The sequence below is a fragment of the Salvia splendens genome, chromosome 15, assembly GCF_004379255.2.
Source record: "Salvia splendens isolate huo1 chromosome 15, SspV2, whole genome shotgun sequence".
Taxonomy (NCBI): domain Eukaryota; kingdom Viridiplantae; phylum Streptophyta; class Magnoliopsida; order Lamiales; family Lamiaceae; genus Salvia; species Salvia splendens.
Genome location: NC_056046.1, coordinates 33,962,554 through 33,986,481, shown reverse-complemented (window position 1 = coordinate 33,986,481; position 23,928 = coordinate 33,962,554). Strand labels below are relative to the sequence as shown.

The 23,928-nt window shown below is 34.8% G+C and overlaps 2 protein-coding genes across 2 annotated transcripts; one reads left to right on the top strand and one right to left on the bottom strand.

The window, feature by feature from the left end:
• Positions 1-8,369: 8,369 nt before the first annotated feature.
• Positions 8,370-9,942, top strand: LOC121766445 (ferruginol synthase-like). The gene is made up of 2 exons (XM_042162728.1): positions 8,370-9,164; positions 9,227-9,942. The coding sequence occupies exons 1-2, from the start codon at positions 8,742-8,744 to the stop codon at positions 9,827-9,829; spliced, it is 1,026 nt and encodes a 341-aa protein (XP_042018662.1). The 5' UTR covers positions 8,370-8,741; the 3' UTR covers positions 9,830-9,942.
• Positions 9,943-18,444: 8,502 nt separating this feature from the next.
• LOC121766433 (ferruginol synthase-like) lies at positions 18,445-20,135 on the bottom strand. The gene is made up of 2 exons (XM_042162719.1): positions 19,223-20,135; positions 18,445-19,160 (listed from the first exon to the last, which is right to left on the bottom strand). The coding sequence occupies exons 1-2, from the start codon at positions 20,087-20,089 to the stop codon at positions 18,558-18,560; spliced, it is 1,470 nt and encodes a 489-aa protein (XP_042018653.1). The 5' UTR covers positions 20,090-20,135; the 3' UTR covers positions 18,445-18,557.
• Positions 20,136-23,928: the final 3,793 nt, after the last annotated feature.

The window sequence follows — 23,928 nt, the reverse complement described above, 5'->3', positions numbered from 1 at the left end:
ACAGTTCATGTTCTCTCACATCTATCGAGAGGGCAACCGGCCAGCTGACTTTCTGGCAGGTAGGGGAGTCCAGACCCCTGCCATTACCTTCTTTGATGCGGATTCAGCGCCTCGGTATTTGAAGTCGCTCGTCAGGATGGACCAATTGGGCTATCCAAACTTCAGATTCAGACATCGAGATGGATGACTACTTCACTTGGTTCGTGGTTTTGATTTATGGTTTTTTGATTTCCTTTGGATTTGCCCCGCTTTTGGCCATCCTCCTTGTTCTTTTTTTGATGTATTGCTTTGTTATGTTTATTTTCTCTTTAGTTAGATGGTTAGTACCCGGTCTGTGGGGATACCATAGTAGCTTTGATAGCTCTTGTGTTTTGTATCTCTCGTGCGGACCGAGTCACTTTTGGGCTCGTCTGATGTATGTTCTTTTGGTGATTTTTGATATATACAGGTTGGGGGTCCGCCTTAACCCCCCGCCGTGATGGTGTTTGAGGAAAAAAAAAAAAAAAAAAAAAAAAAAACATCCAAGCCCCTTGATCCAAGCCCCTTGGCCTAGCGGTAAAGGGTGCTGGATACCGCGTCCATTCTGGAGGTCTCGAGTTCGAACCCTGGGTGGCGTAATTTGTCTTTCCTCCTTGTTATAGGAGTTGATTTGTAATTTCCTCCTTCATATATATGATATAAATATATGAAGTTAATTTAAAAAAAAAAAAAAAACCATCCAAGCCCCTTGGCCTAGCGGTAAAGGGCGCTGGATACCGCGTCCATCCTAGAAGTCTCGAGTTCGAACCCTGGGAGGCGCAATTTGTATTTCCTCCTTGTTATAGGAGTTGATTTGTAATTTCCTCCTTCATATATATGATATAAATATATGAAGTTAATTTAAAAAAAAAAAAAAACGCCTAAACCCTAAACCCTTTATGATCCAAGCCCCTTGGCCTAGCGGTAAAGGGCGCTGGATACCGCGTCCATCCTGGAGGTTTCGAGTTCGAACCTCCTCCTCCAGAGGGTCCCTGTTGAGTGCTATGTTCAGACCCGCGGTATCTCTCTCGTATCCAAGTGTCTGTGTTGCGTCTCTTCTTTTTCAGTCGAGTCTTTTCAGCATTTGTTTGTGTCGAGTCCGTTGGCGAGATCTGTTTGGGACTACTTCGATGGCTGGTTCCCCTATATTAGCACACACATTCACACGTGCATTGATATTGCACGTAGATTAGGTTTTTGGTGGAGGTCCTCTCACAGGGCTCCCACCTTGCACATCAGTTTTATCATTCCTTGCTTGGTATATTGGTTCATTTGGACGGAGAGGAATAGCTGCAAGCACCGCGGCATTTCTTTTCGTTCTTCACATGTTATTTGGCAGGTTGTTCAGCATTTGCGGATCTTGGTGGCAGCGGGTGTGCTAGTCCCCCTTCATTGGCGCGGTTGCACCCCTGCCGTTGACTTCATGCCTTTGGCTCCTCCTCGCCGGCGAGTTCTGAGGTCCCTGCAAGTGCTTTGGCATCCACCCGACGATCCTTGGGTGAAGCTGAACACCGACGGGGCCTTTACTAGCTCGACGGGACAGGCAGGTGGTGGGGGAGTGGTTCGGGGCTCAGACGGTTCTCTCTTGGGGGCCTTTTGTACGCCTCTCGCAGCTGGGTCGGCCTTCGAGGCGGAGCTTTTAGCTCTTCTTCACGGGCTCACACTGGCTATGCAGTTCTCCTCGCATGTCTGGGTCGAGATGGATGCGGCAGCAGTGGTCGCGGTGTTCACTTCAGGACGCGGAGGAGCAGCGGATGTGAGACATCACATGACTCGCATTCGCACTTTGCTCGCTCAGATACAGTTTATGTTCTCTCACATCTATCGAGAGGGCAACCGGCCAGCAGACTTTTTTGCATGTAGGGGGGTCCAGACCCCTGCCATCACCTTCTTTGATGCGGATTCAGCGCCTCGGTATTTGAAGTCGCTCGTCAGGATGGACCAGTTGGGCTATCCAAACTTCAGATTCAGATATCGAGATGGATGACTACTTCACTTGGTTCGTGGTTTTGATTTATGGTTTTTTGATTTCCTTTGGATTTGGCCCGCTTTTGGCCATCATCCTTGTCCTTTTTATGATGTATAGCTTTGTTATGTTTATTCTCTCTTTAGTTAGATGGTTAGTACCCGGTCTGTGGGGATACCATAGTAGCTTTGCTAGCTCTTGTGTTTTGTATCTCTCGTGCGGACCGAGTCACTTTTGGGCTCGTCTGATGTATGTTCTTTTGGTGATTTTTGATATATACAGGTTGGGGGTCCGCCTTAACCCCCCGCCGTGATGGTGTTTGAGGAAAAAAAAAAAGCCCCTTGGCCTAGCGGTAAAGGCCGCTTGATACCGCGTCCATCCTGAAGGTCTCGAGTTCGAACCCTGGGAGGCGCAATTTGTATTTCCTCCTTGTTATAGGAGTTGATTTGTAATTTCCTCCTTCATATATATGATATAAATATATAAAGTTAATTAAAAAAAAATAAAATAAAAAAAAAAAAAAAAAACCCTTTATGGTAAATGCTTAGGCAATATTTGGCGGCCATGCCACCTTAGTGGTCTCTGGACTATCCGTCGGTATTGTGACCAGGAAATTGTTGGAATCCGAATTTGTATGACCTCCCTAAAGGGGTACTTATTTTGGTTTTTACGGTTGTGAGATACATAAATTGTTTTATGGTTGTTTGCGATTATGTATTAAGCATAGTATGTGATAAATAGTTTTATTTCTTCTCAGCCAAATTCTTAATAATGTCTGCGAACCTTAAAGAAATCAAACTCGAAGGCCAAAATTATGTAGACTAGAAATATTAAATGGATAAGATTCTCATTGCTGAAAACTTAAAGTTTGTACTCACTAATTCATGTCCTCCATTTCCTCGACAAAATTCTACAAAGAAAGTTTGAGAATGCATTTTATGCATGTACTCGATAAGTTCTTTGAGGAAGAAGGTCAAACTACTTTCTTTTAAGTAGTGAGACAAGTCTTGGTTTATACCGATGATAAAGGAATATCCAATGAGGACGTTGTCCAGATTCTATTGGAACATCCAAAAGAGATAGAAAGTTTTCATGAATCTTCTGATTCAGTTACTCAAATAGTTTCTACACTCAGTTCATCGCCAAATGTAATAGGAAGTGATTATATGAAGGTTGTTACTGAAAAGTTGGAAACCTTTGGCATTATATTCACTTTATTACTATTGGAGGAAGATAACATGATACTTGACGAATTCATTAAGGTTGTATCTTTCCTATGTCTTAGTTCAATCGAACAGAAGACTAGCAATGGAAAGAGGGAAGAGCTGAATTGTCATCAATGCCTGCTGAAAGCAAGAAAGGCAAGAAAAATTTGGTGAAAAAGGCAAAGAGAAGATGCATTGTAAGTCGGATTGACCTCTTATATAGAAGGACAATGGCTTAGAAAACAATGCAACTTCTAAAGGAGAGATCTACATCTAGTTGGGCAGTTGTTGCACTTGGAGCTATTTATTTATGCTCACTTTATTGTTTTGTTTTGATGTATAAGACTTTGTTTTATTGGTACAGTTTAGTTTGGAAAGAATTCAGTTTCAGTTTCTAAACTAGTTAATGATTAAATGATGTTCGATGTCATTTGATAATGCGTGCATTATTGAGAAATGTTCATCGAATATCTATCATAGTGCCATAGAAAAACAAATTATACATCATAGTATCTAAACAGTATAATTGCAAAAAGATTGAGTTTAACACCACAGTTCAACTTCTTAAACAATGAATGATAAAGTTTTTATGGTACTTAATCATAAGGCCAAGAAAGTACTTAGTAATTGTTCAAACTGATTTTGTCTAACTCAAGTGACTATCGAGATTTTAACAGCTTACTTGTTAAATAGCTTGAAAGTCAGGTAAGTCTGGTTGATGCACAACAAGTTAGAATCTTTTGGTGGTTAGGGGATTCAGAATACTTATATAGGTACGACATAGAAAGACTAGCAAGTCTTAATGGTTTATACCATAGGAGACGAGCAATGAGTTAAGATCAGTAGTGGGAGTTAAATCCTAGTTGACTACTCCAAGCATTCTTCTAAAGAATGGGATAGTCATATAAGAAGATATCGAAGTCTCTCGAAGACAAGTTCGATAAGTGAACAGTTTTACTCAATAACACCTTATCATTGATGGGATATACGTTGGAAACAATGAGTTATACCTTAAAGAAACTACTATAACATCAGTACCTTCTACAACACGTGAGTTTGTGACTAGAGGCAAGTCTAGTCCAGCACATCACAAGGTGTGGAGTTATTCCAACACATGTTTTGGAAAAGGTATCCAAGTAATTGGAGTTGTGTACTGAGGTATGTTTTAAGGTTGTCCCAAATGATAGAAAAGGTACAGGTTCTATAATCTTCACGGCAAGATATGTGTTTCTTTACACGAATACTAGATTCTTTGATGAAAATGGGGTCGGGCCCACAATCGTGCTCGTTGGCAAGAGCACGGTTGTGGTTGCTCTAACCCAACGGGTTCATGTTGGATTCGTGTGGATTATCGTGTATCCAAAAAAAGTTAACACTCTATTAATGATAGTAAGTTACTATACAATATAGCTTGACACTGCATGATAACGACTAAAACATGATATTACACGATTAAATGGGACTCTTGTGCTCGTTCTTGCGGAAGAGCACGGCTGTGGTTGTTGTGCTCTTACCTAAGAGCAGGCAGAAAAAGTGGGGCCGGACCCACAATCGTGCTCGTTGGCAAGAGCACGGTTGTGGTTGCTCTAACCCAAAGGGTTCATGTCGGATTCGTGTGGATTATCGTGTATCCAAAAAAAAAGTTAACACTCTATTAATGATAGTAAGTTACTATACAATATAACTTGACACGACACGATAACGACTAAAACATGATATTACACGATTAAATGAGATGTTACAAAATTAGAAAAATTATTTTCTTAAATCAAAATAATAAATTAATGTATAATATTGAAGTACAATAATATTATATCTATACAAAATTAAATAATTAAAATAATTATTTTTTAAATAAAATTAAAGTATAATATTTTTTTAATTTATAAAAAATTAATTACTAGTACTATTTTTAAAATTAACAAAACTAAATATAATATTTTTTCAGTTACTTAAAATCAAACTATAATATTTTTTAATTAATAAAAATAACAAAATTAAAGTGTAATAATTTTTTGTTCTCTTTCTATCTTACATTACCAATAATATAATTAATAAATAAATACCAATAGTATAATTATTTAAATTATAAATTATATAATAATTATTACTATTATTATTATTTAATATTAAATTAATAACTAATCAATATAGTCTTCGTAAAAATTTAAAATTGTTAATTATATTCATAATGGTAAAAATTTGAATATTTTTAGTTAGGTGTTTCAACCCTAAAATGAGTATGAAATAATTTAATATAAATAATTCAATTGATTTAATTACTTTAAATAATTAATTTGATTAGGTATTTTTTTTCTTGATTTATATTATGAATGCAATTAGATGTATGTATAAAACACTAAAAAGAAAGAAGAAAAAGAAGAGAAAAGTAAAAAGAGGAAACATAAACTAAGGAAAAAAAGTAAGAAGAAAGGAAGGTAAAATACTAAAAAGAAAGAAGAAAATGAAGAAACTAAAGAAGGAAAAAAGAAATAAGAAAGGAAGAAAAAAATCACATGTTTGGTACTATTTAATTAAAATTTCCAAAAATATCATCCATAACTAAAAAATCACATGTTTGGTAGCCAGAGTTATTTTTGTTATATGGTACCAAAAATGAAATAAAATAAAGATCACGTACCATTTATGTGCGAAAGTGAAAGATCAAGTACCATTTATGTAGTTCACTCTAAAAGAAAATTAAAAAAAGGATTATTATTAATGGATATAGACCATTTCTATGGAAGGACAAAAAAATATGGCGATACTTGTATAGGATGAAGGGTGAATATAGCATCAACAAATATTTCCGCCAGATAATTAGTAGTATTCCGATTTTTCCATAAAGGAAAAGGCATGGGTGACAAAATTTCTTGTTAATTAACTCCATTACAGTCACTAATTTGGATAGTATATCAACAAATATTTTCGTCTGATAATTAATAGTTGCCGATTTTGCCGTATAGGATAGGGCATGTGAGTTACAAAATTCCTTATTAATTAACTACATTACATTCACTAATTTAGTTAGTATCAACAAATATTTTCGTCTAATAATTAATAGTTGTCGATTTTGCCGTATTGGACAAGGCATGTGAGTGACAAAATTCCTTGTTAATTAACTACATTATATTCACTAATTTGGTCCACAGCCTCCACTCAATGGTAATTTATTTCACAAAACAGCATTGTACCAACCCAAGTGTCTTTCTTTTGATGAAGTGAAATCAATATATCTTGATGTATAAATTTTGGGCGAAATTCTTGAAGTAATCGTATTTAGAAAATCATATCCCTAAATATGACATTTTTTACTTCTACAGAAAGAGTTACGTATTCTCAAAATGTGTAAGTAATCGTATTTAGAAAATCATGTCCCTAAATGTGACAATTTTTTTTAAAATTCTACCAAAGGAGTCAACGCATTTCCGAAATGTGTAAGAGCATTTACATTAGTGGATAATACACCTCCAATTTCTCCCGCCACGTTAGTATTTTATTATTTAGTCTACCCCCAAAGGGAAATTGAAATAGTTATAAAATTAAAAAATCATGCAAGCATTCTTGATTACATATACGATAAAGGACCAATCAATATTTTAGCCTTGAGTGTATTAATTTTTACTAATTTGGTCCACAACCTCCTCTACTCAATAATACTCCCAGTATTTTGTTATTTTTTTAATTTGTCTACTTGAGAAAAAAGAAGTCCTATATTCCACGTTTATTTCTTATGATAAATTGAAATAAATATCGTAAATTTGCTATATATATATATATATATATATATATATATATATATATATATATATATATATACCATATGATCATTAATTAATTCCAGGTCCCATATTGTATATTGAGTAAAGGCCAAAATTGGTCCTGAACATATAGCCATTTTACGATTTTGGTCCTAAACATTATCTTTTGGATTTTTTGGTCCTGCACATATGGACATTTGATCATTTTGGTCCTGCACATATGGAAATTTGATCATTTTGGTCCCCCGTCAACATTTTCGTTAAAAACTAACGGTCAACATTATCTTTTGGATTTTTTGGTCCTGCACATATGGATATTTGATCATTTTGGTCCTGCACATATAGAATTTTGATCATTTTGGTCCTCCGTCAACATTTTCGTTAAAAACTAACGGTCAACGGCCGATTTTTGACTAAAACAATGGGTTGGGTCGGGTCGTGTTTGGGTCGGGTTTGGGTTACACGTTAAGAAAAAAAATAATTATTTTTTATTAATTAAAAAATTATAAAACTTTAATTTTTAGTTATTTTTGTTGATTAAAAATATTATAACGACTAAAACATGATGTTATTATACGATTTAAACATGATATTACACAATAAAATAAAATATTACCAAATTAAAATAATCATTTTTTAATCAAAATAATAAAATTAAAGTATATTAATATTAAATCTATATAATAAAATTAAATAATTAAAAAATTATTTTTAATAAAATCTAAGCATAATATTTTCTTCAAATTCATGAAAAAATTAATTAAAAAATACTATACTTTAATTTTATTAATTAAAAAATATTAATTAATTTTTTAAGAATATTATGCTTAGATTTTAACGAAAATATTATGCTTAGATTTTAAGAAAATATTATTTTTTTTCTTAACGTATAACCTAAACCCGACCTAAACACGACCCGACCCAACCCATTGTTTTAGTCAAAAATCGGCCGTTGACCGTTAGTTTTTAACGAAAATGTTGACGGAGGACCAAAATGATCAAAATTCCATATGTGCAGGACCAAAATGATCAAATGTCCATATGTGCAGGACCAAAAAATCCAAAATATAATGTTGACCGTTAGTTTTTAACGGAAATATTGACGGATGACCAAAATGATCAAATGTCCATATGTGCAGGACCAAAAAATCCAAAAGATAATGTTTAGGACCAAAATCGTAAAATGACTATATGTTTAGGACCAATTTTGGCCTTTACTCTTGTATATTTTGATTTTAGTATACTAGCATTATATTAAAATATAAAAATATTAGTAGTAGTTGAATTGGGTTATAAAAGGAGGCATATTAGCATACAAGGTTGCAAGGGAGAAGAAAAAGCAGTGGAAAATGGATTGCGTTTTGATTGGTGTTGTGATGGGTGTAATGTTGTTGGGTTTATGGTGGTTTGTATACCTCCAGGGGCCACGGAAACGGCTTCCTCCGGGACCCAGACCCCTCCCAATCATCGGAAACATTCACCAACTAGGTAAAAATCAGACCGAAACACTGAGACAGCTGGCGAAAACGTACGACCCTCTGATGTCAATCCGCATAGGCAGCGTACACGGTGGTGGTGTCCACACCGGAGATGGCCATGGAGCTCCTCCAACGCCACGGCCAGGTCTTCTCCGGTCGGACCGTCCCCCATGCGATGGATGTAGGCGGGTTCAACAAGTTCAGTATTTTCTTCGGTCCGGCAGGGAAGGAGTGGCGCGACAAGCGCAAGATGTGCAAGGAGATTCTTTTCTCGGAGCGGTGCCTCGAAGAAATTGAGGCCCTCCGCTAGGAGATGCTGCAGAAGCTGGTGGATCACGTCGGGGGCCACTGCGACCGAAGGGATGTGGTCAACCTCCACAATGTGGTATTCATGGCCAACCTCAACCTCTTGCTCACCACCATCTTCTCCATCACCTCCCCGGACACCGCCATGGAATTGATGAATATCATGGAAGATTTTTTCACCTTATTTGCTCCCAATATCACCGACTACTTCCCCATTCTAAAAGTCTTGGATCCGCAGGGGATGAAGCGCAAGGCTGAGTTAAGCTTGGGTAAACTCTTGGCCAAATTCCGTGATTTTCTTAACCACAAGTTGGACCACAGAAGGAACAACCCCAACAACAAGAAGCAGGATCTGCTCGAGGCAATCATCGATATCACCCAAGCAAACGACTACAACATTACCACACAAGATATCCCTTATTTACTTCTCGTAAGTTCTATTTTCATTCATTTGGTCTACCTTTTTTCTAAAAAAATCTATAAATATACTAGGAATTAATCGTGGGAGGAATAGACTCCAACTCGAACATGGTCGAGTGGATCATGACTGAGCTACTATTCAACCTGGACAAACTCGAGAGGCTAAAACGAGAGATAAAGAGCGCAGTGGGAGAGAATGGGAAAATCCAGGAGGCGGACATCGCGTCCCTCCCGTATCTGCAGGCAGTGATCAAAGAAACCTTTCGTTATCACCCGCCAGGGCCTCTTGCGGTTACCCGGATGTCAGAAGCCGATCAAGAGGTGAATGGTTATATGATTCCAAAAGGGACGCAGATAGTCGTAAATACGTGGTCAATGGCAAAAGATCCGAGCATCTGGACTGATTCGGAATCTTTTGAGCCAGAACGATTCCTTGACAACAAACTGGACTTCAAAGGCCAGCATTTCCAGCTCATACCCTTCGGGGCTGGCCGGAGAATATGCCCCGGAATACCCTTGGCAACTCGTATTCTGCAGATGACCACCGCTGTTTTGGTTCATAATTTTGACTGGAAACTTCAGAAAGACAAGGATCACCCGGACCATAAAGAAGCCATGTTTCGGATAAATTTGAGCAAAGCAACTCCACTTAGAGCTTTTCCGTTTAAAATTTAAGATTTTCTCATCTTAATAAATGGACAATAATAGCCCATGCTTCCAATAATGTAACCCATGTTGTGTATTATGTATATTGAAAATTATCAATCATATTACTATTTGGTACTTCATCCATCCCAATTAGCTGAAATATATCTTTTGGACATGGAGATAAGCTAAAACAGGAGAAAGAATAAAGAAATAATATAAGAGAGAGGATAAAATAAGAGTAATTAGATATTTTGTTTTTAGTCAAAAAGAAATACTACTCAACTAAATTGAGACATTTCGAAAAATATTGTATATTTTCCCAAGAATTATGCACCTATCTTAATTTTATATCTCACTTACAGAGATTAATGTCATTCTTTCGCATGAATGAAATCGGAGCTTTAATTACTTTGTGAACAGTTTAAATAAAAAAAATTAATTACTTTAGAATAATTAAATTACTTGGAATAAATTAGATCCGAGTTTAAACAATTTACTAAAAGAAATAAAAAAACATAAATTGAGTCCCAATTCCAAAACTTAAATAATATCATGCCCACTAACTCAATAAATAAGGCCTAATTATTAATTTATTTCCAGCCCAACTCAGTTTTAACGAAACAGAGCCAAAACTTAAACCTTGGCCTAATTGTATTATGTCCCTATAATGTGTATTATGCGTGAAATAATGTAGCTCGGGTAATTTAAATCATATCTATCCAATCCATCTATCTAATGGCTATAATTTGTTTTATGTTTAAGACTAAAAGGTGTTAGGACCTTAATACACCCATATATATACTATTTACATTTACGCTACTTCATTTGGCGGAATTGAATATTATTAAGAGTAAAGGCCAAAATTGGTCCTGAACATATAGTCATTTTACGTTTTTGGTCCTAAACATTATCATTTGGATTTTTTGGTCCTGCAAATATGGAAATTTGATCATTTTGGTCCTCCGTCAACATTTCCGTTAAAAACTAATGGTCAACGGCCAATTTTGACCAAATTAAACTTTTAATTCTGATTTTTTACTCCCTAATTAATTCCCTAATTATTTTTACATTTCAATTTCATCTTCTTTCCTTCCACTTATCATCATCCAAAAAACAAAAAATCAAAGAGAGAAATTTAAAGGAAAGATCCAAATTTGGAACTAAAAAGAGTGAAATACGAGAAGGAAAACTTAGATCCAACAATTAAGTGATATCACCCATCTAGAGAAGAAAGAGTGAACTACTGAGATTGCACAGCAAAAAAATCCATGGTCATCTCCCTCATCCTCACTCTCTCTCTCTAATAATCTAACCTCATTCAGTCATGTTAAAGGGGTAAATCTGAAACACACCCTTTCATTTCATCATCAAACAATAGAAAGGCGGAGAGAGAAGAGAAATCCACTATGGGCAGTAACCAAGCATAGTTGAAGTTTGACTAAGGTAAGGTAAATCAACGGCTGGCATCAATGAAAGAAGGAATCTTGACCGTAAAAGGGCAATGTGTCTCTTTTTCTCTAGTTTCGATGTGGGCAATCCAGCTCTGCGAACTCCGCCCCCTTCCTCGACACCCTCCTCTCCGACTACGTCGTCCTCATCTGCAAATTCCGCGACGTCCACGTCTCCACGGATCGGGCCTCCATCGGCCTCATCGTCGACGGTGTCCGGGTCGCCCACCCCGATCTCTTGGTCGGATCTAGAATGGCGGTTCACGAAATTGACGGAATTCATATAACTAGGGTTTGAGGGGAAGAGGAAGGAAGAAGATGAAAGATGAGAGGAAGGAAGAAGATGAAATTGAAGTGTAAAAATAATTAGGGAGTAAAAAATCAGAATTAAAACTTTAATTTGGTCAAAATCGGCCGTTGACCGTTAGTTTTTAACGGAAATATTGACGGAGGACCAAAATGATCAAATTCCCATATGTGCAGGACCAAAAAATCCAAAAGATAATGTTTAGGACCAAAAACGTAAAATGACTATATGTTCATGACCAATTTTGGCCTTTACTCTATTATTAATAATAAAGTAATATCTCTACGTTATATTCTGTTTGGACATGAATAGCCGTATTAATATATTATCATTTCTCTTGCAATTCTTATTTTAAAAAAGATTAAAATACTTAATAGTAATAAAATTTCCAAAACTTATCTTTTATATATTGATAGATTATAAATCGTTGGAGTGGTTTGATTGCTTTATAATTCTCTGAAAGATTAATACCCTAATTAAATTATACCTAATTAAATTATACTAGTAATATATTAATATGGGTTATGAAATTTCATATTTATACTAGTCCATTTATGTGCACTAGTCCAATTCTAGTCTTAATTCATTTCTTCTTCAGTAGTATACTGTTGGTGTGAGCAGAAAACTTAAATATTTTATGGTTGATTCAATCCCACATTTAAAAAAATTTCCTATTGCGTTCCATTACATTAGTTTCACTACTTTAATATTACTAATTATTTAATTATAAATGGAAAATTCTAAACTATACTGTAATTGGACTAATGAACACCAAAACGAACTAGTATTTTATAATTAGATTAAATTACCCTAGCGATTGAAAATTGAAGAAAAAAAGAGAACATAACATGATATATGCAGTCACACACATTCACACGTGCACTGATATTGCACTTAGACTAGGATTCTGGTGGAGGTCCTCTCACAGGGCCACCGCCTTGCACATTAGTTTCATTATTCCCTGTTTGGTGTACTGGTTTATCTAGACGAAGAGGAATAGCTGCAAGCATCGCGGCATTTCTTTTCGTTCTTCACATGTTATTTGGCAGGTTGTTCGGCACCTGCGGATCTTGGTGGCGGCGGGTGTGCTAGTCCCCCTACATTGGCGCGGTTGCACCCCGGCCGTTGACTTCATGCCTTTGGCTCCTCCTCGCCGGCGAGTTCTACGGTCCCTGCAAGTGCTTTGGCATCCACCCGACGATCCTTGGGTGAAGCTGAACACCGACGGGGCCTTTATCACCTCGACGGGACAGGCAGGCGGTGGGGGAGTGGTTCGGGGCTCAGACGGTTCTCTCTTGGGAGCCTTTTGTACGCCTCTCGTAGCTGGGTCGGCCTTCGAGGCGGAGCTTTTAGCTCTTCTTCATGGGTTGACACTGGCTATGCAGTTCTCCTCGCAGGTTTGGGTCGAGATGGATGCGGCAGCAGTGGTTGCGGTGTTCACTTCAGGACGCGGAGGAGCGGCGGATGTGAGACACCACATGGCTCGCATTCGCACTTTGATCTCACAGCTGCAGGTCATGTTCTCTCACATCTATCGAGAGGGCAACCGAGCAGCCGATTTTTTGGCAGGTAGGGGGGTCCAGACCCCTGCCATCACCTTCTTTGATGCAGATTCAGCGCCTCGGTATTTGAAGTCGCTCGTGAGGATGGACCAGTTGGGCTATCCGAACTTCAGATTCAGATATCGAGATGGATGACTACTTCACATGGTTCGTGGTTTTGATTTATGGTTTTTTGTTTTCCTTGGGATTTTGCCAACTTTTGGCCATCATCCTTGTTTTATTTTGATGTATTGCTTTGTTATGTTTGTTTTCTCGTTAGTTAGATGGTTAGTACCCGGTCTGTGGGGATACCATAATAGCTTTGTTAGCTCTTGTGATTTGTATCTCTCGTGCGGACCGAGTCACTTTTGGGCTTGGTTGATGTATGTTCTTTTGGTGTTTTTGATATAGACAGGTTGGGGGTCCGCCTTAACCCCTCGCCGTGATGGTGTTTGAGAAAAAAAAAAAAAAAAAAAAAAAAAAACATGATATATGCAGTATTAGTACATGACAATATTAATTATGAACAAATCAAATTGTATAGGATAAAACCGGATTAAAAGTGATGAAAGTTGATAACAAAAGTCTTCAACGGCATATATTTGGTTCATAATGAATGAATCATACTAATATTTTATAATTATAATTATATACGTATTATATATTATATTAAAAATTGAATAAAATTTATAAGAGAAAAGGCCAAAACTGATCCTGAACATATACCCATTTTACGATTTTGGTCCTATGCTTTATCTTTCGAATTTTCTCATCCTGAACATTTCAACTCGGATCACAATTGGTTCTACACTAACAGTTCCGTCAATTTTTAAACGGTTTTGACCCAATTTTGACGGTTTTAATTGTCCCATTCGGGTTAAAACCGTTTAAAAATCAGTCAAAATCGGGTTAAAACCGTTTAAAAATTGACGGAAATGTTAGTGTAGGACCAATTGTGATCCGAATTGAAATGTTCAGGATGTCAAAATTCAAAAGATAAAGTATATGACCAAAATTATAAAATGGACATATATTCATGAACAGTTTTTACATTTACTCTTTTAAAATTTCATTGTGGCTTTATTAATTAATTATTAATTTCAAATAGTAATAATATTTTATTAATAATAATAATAATTTTAAATGATAGTACGTAATTTAAATAATTACTCCATTCATCCCATTCAAGATGACCACATTTCCTTTTTATTTGTACCAATCAAGATTACCACTTTCCAATTTTGGAAATAACCTCATCTGTCTTCTCTCCTCATTAAAATAATCAACTACCATTTTTCTCTCTACTTTATTCCACCTATCAACACTTCCTTTCGTGCCACTCAAGAATGTGGCCATCTTGAGTGCGACGGGGGAGTATATTATAATTATTTAATAAGAATAATTATAATAAAATTTTAAATATTATAATATAATATAATTGTTATTGCTATAATTATAGTGTAATTATAGTTTTGATTATAATAAAATTAACTAGAGTATGATTCATAATTTTAAATTATTATGTTAATAACAACAATAATAATAATAATATAAAATTATACTCCACACCATTAAATACATAAATATGTAAGAATCCAAAAATTGGGAATAAGAATACCTATTAAAAACTAGGATTTAGAATCCTTGAAAGTTGTACTATTTTTCTTGTTTTCAGGATTTTGATTCATGGCCAACCTCAACCTCTCCTGAAAACAAGAAAAATAGTACAACTTTCAAGGATTCTAAATCCTAGTTTTTAATAGGTATTCTTATTTCCAAATTTTGGATTCTTACATATTTATGTATTTAATGGTGTGGAGTATAATCTTATATTATTATTATTATTGTTGTTATTAACATAATAATTTAAAATTATGAATCATACTCTAGTTAATTTTATTATAATCAAAACTATAATTACACTATAATTATAGCAATAACAATTATATTATATTATAATATTTAAAATTTTATTATAATTATTCTTATTAAATAATTATAATATACTCCCCCGTCGCACTCAAGATGGCCACATTCTTGAGTGGCACGAAAGGAAGTGTTGATAGGTGGAATAAAGTAGAGAGAAAAATGGTAGTTGATTATTTTAATGAGGAGAGAAGACAGATGAGGTTATTTCCAAAATTGGAAAGTGGTAATCTTGATTGGTACAAACAAAAAGGAAATGTGGTCATCTTGAATGGGATGAATGGAGTAATTATTTAAATTACGTACTATCATTTAAAATTATTATTATTATTAATAAAATATTATTACTATTTGAAATTAATAATTAATTAATAAAGCCTCAATGAAATTTTAAAAGAGTAAATGTAAAAACTGTTCATGAATATATGTCCATTTTATAATTTTGGTCATATACTTTATCTTTTGAATTTTGACATTCTGAACATTTCAATTCGGATCACAATTGGTCCTACACTAACATTTCCGTCAATTTTTAAACGGTTTTAACCCGATTTTGACTGATTTTTAAACGGTTTTAACCCGAATGGGACAATTAAAACCGTCAAAATTGGGTCAAAACCGTTTAAAAATTGACAGAACTGTTAGTGTAGAACCAATTGTGATCCGGGTTGAAATGTTCAGGATGAGAAAATTCAAAAGATAAAGCATAGGACCAAAATCGTAAAATGGGTATATGTTCAGGATCAGTTTTGGCCTTTTCTCTTATAAATTTTATTCAATTTTTAATATAATATATAATACGTATATAAATATAATTATAAAATATTAGTATGATTCATTCATTATGAACCAAATATATGCCGTTGAAGACTTTTGTTATCAACTTTCATCACTTTTAATCCGGTTTTATCCTATACAATTTGATTTGTTCATAATTAATATTGTCATGTACTAATACTGCATATATCATGTTTTGTTCTCTTTTTTTCTTCAATTTTCAATCGCTAGGGTAATTTAATCTAATTATAAAATACTAGTTCTTTTTGGTGTTCATTAGTCCAATTACAGTATAGTTTAGAATTTTCCTTTTATAATTAAATAATTAGTAATATTAAAGTAGTGAAACTAATGTAATGGAACGCAATAGGAAATTTTTTTAAATGTGGGATTGAATCAACCGTAAAATATTTAAGTTTTCTGCTCACACCAACAGTATACTACTGAAGAAGAAATGAATTAAGACTAGAATTGGACTAGTGCACATAAATGGACTAGTATAAATATGAAATTTCATAACCCATATTAATATATTACTAGTATAATTTAATTAGGGTATTAATCTTTCAGAGAATTATAAAGCAATCAAACCACTCCAACGCTTTATAATCTATCAATATATAAAAGATAAGTTTTGGAAATTTTATTACTATTAAGTATTTTAATCTTTTTTAAAATAAGAATTGCAAGAGAAATGATAATATATTAATACGGCTATTCATGTCCAAACAGAATATAACGTAAAGATATTACTTTATTATTAATAATAGAGTAAAGGCCAAAATTGGTCATGAACATATAGTCATTTTACGTTTTTGGTCCTAAACATTATCTTTTGGATTTTTTGGTCCTGCACATATGGGAATTTGATCATTTTGGTCCTCCGTCAACATTTCCGTTAAAAACTAACGGTCAACGGCCGATTTTGACCAAATTAAAGTTTTAATTCTGATTTTTTACCCCCTAATTATTTTTACACTTCAATTTCATCTTCTTCCTTCCTCTCATCTTTCATCTTCTTCCTTCCTCTTCCCCTCAAACCCTAGTTATATGAATTCCATCAATTTCGTGAACCGCCATTCTATATCCGACCAAGAGATCGGGGTGGGCGACCCGGACACCGTCGACGATGAGGCCGATGGAGGCCCGATCCGTGGAGACATGGACGTCGCGGAATTTGCCGATGAGGACGACGTAGTCGGAGAGGAGGGTGTCGAGGAAGGGGGCGGAGTTCGCAGAGCTGGATTGCCCACATCGAAACTAGAGAAAAAGAGACACATTGCCCTTTTACGGTCAAGATTCCTTCTTTCATTGATGTCAGCCGTTGATTTACCTTACCTTAGTCAAACTTCAACTATGCTTGGTTACTGCCCATAGTGGATTTTCCTTCTCTCTCTCCGCCTTTCTATTGTTTGATGATGAAATGAGAGGGTGTGTTTCAGATTTACCCCTTTAACATGACTGAATGAGGTTAGATTATTAGAGAGAGAGAGTGAGGATGAGGGAGATGACCATGGATTTTTTTGCTGTGCAATCTCAGTAGTTCACTCTTTCTTCTCTAGATGGGTGATATCACTTAATTGTTGGATCTAAGTTTTCCTTCTCGTATTTCACTCTTTTTAGTTCCAAATTTGGATCTTTCCTTTAAATTTCTCTTTTTGATTTTTTGTTTTTTGGATGATGATAAGTGGAAGGAAAGAAGATGAAATTGAAATGTAAAAATAATTAGGGAATTAATTAGGGAGTAAAAAATCAGAATTAAAAGTTTAATTTGGTCAAAATTGGCCGTTGACCATTAGTTTTTAATGGAAATGTTGATGGATGACCAAAATGATCAAATTTCCATATTTGCAGGACCAAAAAATCCAAATGATAATGTTTAGGACCAAAAACGCAAAATGGCTATATGTTCAGGACCAATTTTGGCCTTTACTCTTAATAATATTCAATTACGCCAAATGAAGTAGCGTAAATGTAAATAGTATATATATGGGTGTATTAAGGTCCTAACACCTTTTAGTCTTAAACATAAAACAAATTGTAGCCATTAGATAGATGGATTGGATAGATATGATTTAAATTACCCGAGCTACATTATTTCACGCATAATACACATTATAGGGACATAATACAATTGGGCCAAGGTTTAAGTTTTGGCTCTGTTTCGTTAAAACTGAATTGGGCTGGAAATAAATTAATAATTAGGCCTTATTTATTGAGTTAGTGGGCGTGATATTATTTAAGTTTTGGACTTGGGACTCAATTTATGTTTTTTTATTTCTTTTAGTAAATTGTTTAAACTCGGATCTAATTTATTCCAAGTAATTTAATTATTCTAAAGTAATTAATTTTTTTTATTTAAACTGTTACAAAGTAATTAAAGCTCCGATTTCATTCATGCGAAAGAATGACATTAATCTCTGTAAGTGAGATATAAAATTAAGATAGGTGCATAATTCTTGGAAAAATATACAATATTTTTCGAAATGTCTCAATTTAGTTGAGTAGTATTTCTTTTTTGACAAAAAACAAAATATCTAATTACTCTTATTTTATCCTCTCTCTTATATTATTTCTTTATTCTTTCTCCTGTTTTAGCTTATCTCCGTGTCCGGAAGATATATTTCAGCTAATTGGGATGGATGAAGTACCAAATAGTAATATGATTGATAATTTTCAATATACATAATACACAACATGGGTTACATTATTGGAAGCATGGGCTATTATTGTCCATTTATTAAGATGAGAAAATCTTAAATTTTAAACGGAAAAGCTCTAAGTGGAGTTGCTTTGCTCAAATTTATCCGAAACATGGCTTCTTTATGGTCCGGGTGATCCTTGTCTTTCTCAAGTTTCCAGTCAAAATTATGAACCAAAACAGCGGTGGTCATCTGCAGAATACGAGTTGCCAAGGGTATTCCGGGGCATATTCTTCGGCCCGCCCCGAAGGGTATGAGCTGGAAATGCTGGCCTTTGAAGTCCAGTTTGTTGTCAAGGAATCGTTCTGGCTCAAAAGATTCCGGATCAGTCCAGATGCTCGGATCTTTTGCCATTGACCACGTATTGACGACTATCTGCGTCCCTTTTGGAATCATGTAACCATTCACCTCTTGATCGGCTTCTGACATCTGGGTAACCGCAAGAGGCCCTGGCGGGTGATAACGAAAGGTTTCTTTGATCACTGCCTGCAGATACGGGAGGGACGCGATGTCCGCCTCCTGAATTTTCCCATTCTCTCCCACTGCGCTCTTTATCTCACGTTTTAGCCTCTCGAGTTTGTCCGGGTTGAATAGTAGCTCAGTCATGATCCACTCGACCATGTTCGAGTTGGAGTCTATTCCTCCCACGATTAATTCCTAGTATATTTATAGATTTTTTTAGAAAAAAGGTAGACCAAATGAATTAAAATAGAACTTACGAGAAGTAAATAAGGGATATCTTGTGTGGTAATGTTGTAGTCGTTTGCTTGGGTGATATCGATGATTGCCTCGAGCAGATCCTGCTTCTTGTTGTTGGGGTTGTTCCTTCTGTGGTCCAACCTGTGGTTAAGAAAATCACGGAATTTGGCCAAGAGTTTACCCAAGCTTAACTTAGCCTTGCGCTTCATCCCCTGCGGATCCAAGACTTTTAGAATGGGGAAGTAGTCGGTGATATTGGGAGCAAATAAGGAGAAAAAATCTTTCATAATCTTCATCAACTCCATGGCGGTGTCCGGGGAGGTGATGGAGAAGATGGTGGTGAGCAAGAGGTTGAGGTTGGCCATGAATACCACATCGTGGATGTTGACCACATCCCTTCGGTCGCAGTGGCCCTCGACGTGATCCACCAGCTTCTGCAGCATCTCCTGGCGGAGGCCCTCGCTTTCTTCGAGGCACCGCTCCGAGAACAGAATCTCCTTGCACACCTTGCGCTTGTCGCACCACTCCTTCCCGGCCGGACCGAAGAAAATACTGAACTTGCTGAACCCGCCTACATCCATCGCATGGGGGACGGTCCGACCGGAGAAGACCTGACCGTGGCGTTGGAGGAGCTCCATGGCCATCTCCGGTGTGGACGCCACCACCGTGTACACGCTGCCTATGCGGATCGACATCAGAGGGCCGTACGTTTTCGCCTGCTGTCTCAGTGTTTCGGTCTGATTTTTACCTAGTTGGTAAATGTTTCCGATGATCGGGAGGGGTCTGGGTCCCGGAGGGAGCCGTTTCTGTGGCCCCTGGAGGTATACAAACCACCTTAAACCCAACAACATTACACCCATCACAACACCAATCAAAACACAATCCATTTTCCACTGCTTTTTCTTCTCCCTTGCAACCTTGTATGCTAATATGCCTCCTTTTATAACCCAATTCAACTACAAAATCCAGACCAAATCCTGACCATGAGATTTGACGATCCAATGGTCAATAATTAAACAAAAACACGGAGGGTCATTGTAAAGCAGTTTTAGGTCATATTATAAACTTTGGGTTTGAGGTCATGTTAAGATCATTTCATGTCATCCTTACTATAATGACGTAAAAATAAGCTTACAATGACCTAAAAATGACTTTTGTATGCTTGGTTCTGCATTTTTGTATTAAGAATGGTTTTGCATGGATCAAAACCCTATATATATATATATATATATATATATATATATAGCAAATTTACGATATTTATTTCAATTTATCATAAGAAATAAACGTGGAATATAGGACTTCTTTTTTCTCAAGTAGACAAATTAAAAAAATAACAAAATACTGGGAGTATTATTGAGTAGAGGAGGTTGTGGACCAAATTAGTAAAAATTAATACACTTAGGGCTAAAATATTGATTGGTCCTTTATCGTATATGTAATCAAGAATGCTTGCATGATTTTTTAATTTTATAACTATTTCAATTTCCCTTTGGGGATAGACTAAATAATAAAATACTAACGTGGCAGGAGAAATTGGAGGTGTATTATCCACTAATGTAAATGCTCTTACACATTTTGGAAATGTGTTGACTCCTTTAGTAGAATTTTAAAAAAAATTGTCTCATTTAGGGACATGATTTTCTAAATACGATTACTTACACATTTTGAGAATACGTAACTCTTTCTGTAGAAGTAAAAAATGTCACATTTAGGGATATGATTTTCTAAATACGATTACTTCAAGAATTTCGCCCAAAATTTATACATCAAGATATATTGATTTCACTTCATCAAAAGAAAGCCACTTGGGTTGGTACAATGCTGTTTTGTGAAATAAATTACCATTGAGTGGAGGTTGTGGACCAAATTAGTGAATATAATGTAGTTAATTAACAAGGAATTTTGTCACTCACATGCCTTGTCCAATACGGCAAAATCGACAACTATTAATTATTAGACGAAAATATTTGTTGATATTAACTAAATTAGTGAATGTAATGTAGTTAATTAATAAGGAATTTTGTAACTCACATGCCCTATCCTATATGGCAAAATCGGCAACTATTAATTATCAGACGAAAATATTTGTTGATATACTATCCAAATTAGTGACCGTAATGGAGTTAATTAACAAGAAATTTTGTCACCCATGCCTTTTCCTTTACGGAAAAATCGGAATACTACTAATTATCTGGCGGAAATATTTGTTGATACTATATTCACCCTTCATCATATACAAGTATCGCCATATTTTTTTGTCCTTCCATAAAAAATGGTCTATATCCATTAATAATAATCCTTTTTTTAATTTTCTTTTAGAGTGAACTACATAAATGATACTTGATCTTTCACTTTCGCACATAAATGGTACGTGATCTTTATTTTATATCGTTTTTGGTACCATATAACAAAAATAACTCTGGCTACCAAACATGTGATTTTTTAGTTATGGATGATATTTTTGGAAATTTTAATTAAATAGGACCAAACATGTGATTTTTTTCTTCCTTTCTTATTTCTTTTTTCCTTCTTTAGTTTCTTCATTTTCTTCTTTCTTTTTAGTATTTTACCTTCCTTTCTTTTTACTTTTTTTCCTTAGTTTATGTTTCCTCTTTTTACTTTTCTCTTCTTTTTCTTCTTTCTTTTTAGTGTTTTATACATACATCTAATTGCATTCATAATATAAATCAAGAAAAAAAATACCTAATTAAATTAATTATTTAAAGTAATTAAATCAATTGAATTATTTATATTAAATTATTTCATACTCATTTTAGGGTTGAAACACCTAACTAAAAATATTCAAATTTTTACCATTATGAATATAAACAATTTTAAATTTTTACGAAGACTATATTGATTAGTTATTAATTTAATATTAAATAATAATAATAGTAATAATTATTATATAATTTATAATTTAAATAATTATACTATTGGTATTTATTTATTAATTATATTATTGGTAATGTAAGATAGAAAGAGAACAAAAAATTATTACACTTTAATTTTGTTATTTTTATTAATTAAAAAATATTATAGTTTGATTTTAAGTAACTAAAAAATATTATATTTAGTTTTGTTAATTTTAAAAATAGTACTAGTAATTAATTTTTTATAAATTAAAAAATATTATACTTTAATTTTATTTAAAAATAATTATTTTAATTATTTAATTTTGTATAGATATAATATTATTGTACTTCAATATTATACATTAATTTTATTATTTTGATTTAAGAAAATAATTTTTCTAATTTTGTAACATCTCATTTAATCGTGTAATATCATGTTTTAGTCGTTATCGTGTCGTGTCAAGTTATATTGTATAGTAACTTACTATCATTAATAGAGTGTTAACTTTTTTTTTGGATACACGATAATCCACACGAATCCGACATGAACCCGTTGGGTTAGAGCAACCACAACCGTGCTCTTGCCAACGAGCACGATTGTGGGCCCGGCCCCACTTTTTCTGCCTGCTCTTAGGCAAGAGCACAACAACCACAGCCGTGCTCTTCCGCAAGAATGAGCACAAGAGTCCCATTTAATCATGTAATATCATGTTTTAGTCGTTATCGTGTCGTGTCAAGCTATATTGTATAGTAACTTACTATAATTAATAGAGTGTTAACTTTTTTTTTTGGATACACGATAATCCACACGAATCCGACATGAACCCGTTGGGTTAGAGCAACCACAACCGTGCTCTTGCCAACGAGCACGATTGTGGGCCCGACCCCATCTTCATCAAAGAATCTAGTATTCGTGTAAAGAAACACATATCTTGCCTTGAAGATTATAGAACCTGTACCTTTTCTATCATTTGGGACAACCTTAAAACATACCTCAGTACACAACTCCAATTACTTGGATACCTTTTCCAAAACATGTGTTGGAATAACTCCACACCTTGTGATGTGCTGGACTAGACTTGCCTCTAGTCCACAACTCGCGTGTTGTAGAAGGTACTGATGTTATAGTAGTTTCTTTAAGGTATAACTCATTGTTTCCAACGTATATCCCATCAATGATAAGGTGTTATTGAGTAAAACTATTCACTTATCGAACTTGTCTTCGAGAGACTTCGATATCTTCTTATATGACTATCCCATTCTTTAGAAGAATGCTTGGAGTAGTCAACTAGGATTTAACTCCCACTACTGATCTTATCTCATTGCTCGTCTCCTATGGTATAAACCATTAAGACTTGCTAGTCTTTCTATTTCGTACCTCTATAAGTATTCTGAATCCCTTGAACCACCAAAAGATTCTAACTTGTTGTGCATCAACCAGACTTACCTGACTTTCAAGCTATTTAACAAGTAAGCTGTTAAAATCTCGATAGTCACTTGAGTTAGACAAAATCAGTTTGAACAATTACTAAGTACTTTCTTGGCCTTATGATTAAGTACCATAAATACTTTATCATTCATTGTTTAAGAAGTTGAACTGTGGTGTTAAACTCAATCTTTTTGCAATTATATTATTTAGATACTATGATGTATAATTTGTTTTTCTATGGCACTATGATAGATATTCGATGAACATTTCTCAATAATGCACGCATTATCAAATGACATCGAACATCATTTAATCATTAACAAGTTTAGAAACTGAAACTGAATTCTTTCCAAACTAAACTGTACCAATAAAACAAAGTCTTATACATCAAAACAAAACAATAAAGTGAGCATAAATAAATAGCTCCAAGTGCAACAAC

Bases quoted from the DNA above. Each gene is read 5' to 3' on its own strand.
- LOC121766433 (XM_042162719.1), bottom strand. From the start codon at position 20,089: ATGGATTGTGTTTTGATTGGTGTTGTGATGGGTGTAATGTTGTTGGGT. The intron at 19,161-19,222 runs GTAAGTTCTATT...TAAATATACTAG, and splicing joins ATATCCCTTATTTACTTCTC to GAATTAATCGTGGGAGGAAT.
- LOC121766445 (XM_042162728.1), top strand. From the start codon at position 8,742: ATGCTGCAGAAGCTGGTGGATCACGTCGGGGGCCACTGCGACCGAAGG. The intron at 9,165-9,226 runs GTAAGTTCTATT...TAAATATACTAG, and splicing joins ATATCCCTTATTTACTTCTC to GAATTAATCGTGGGAGGAAT.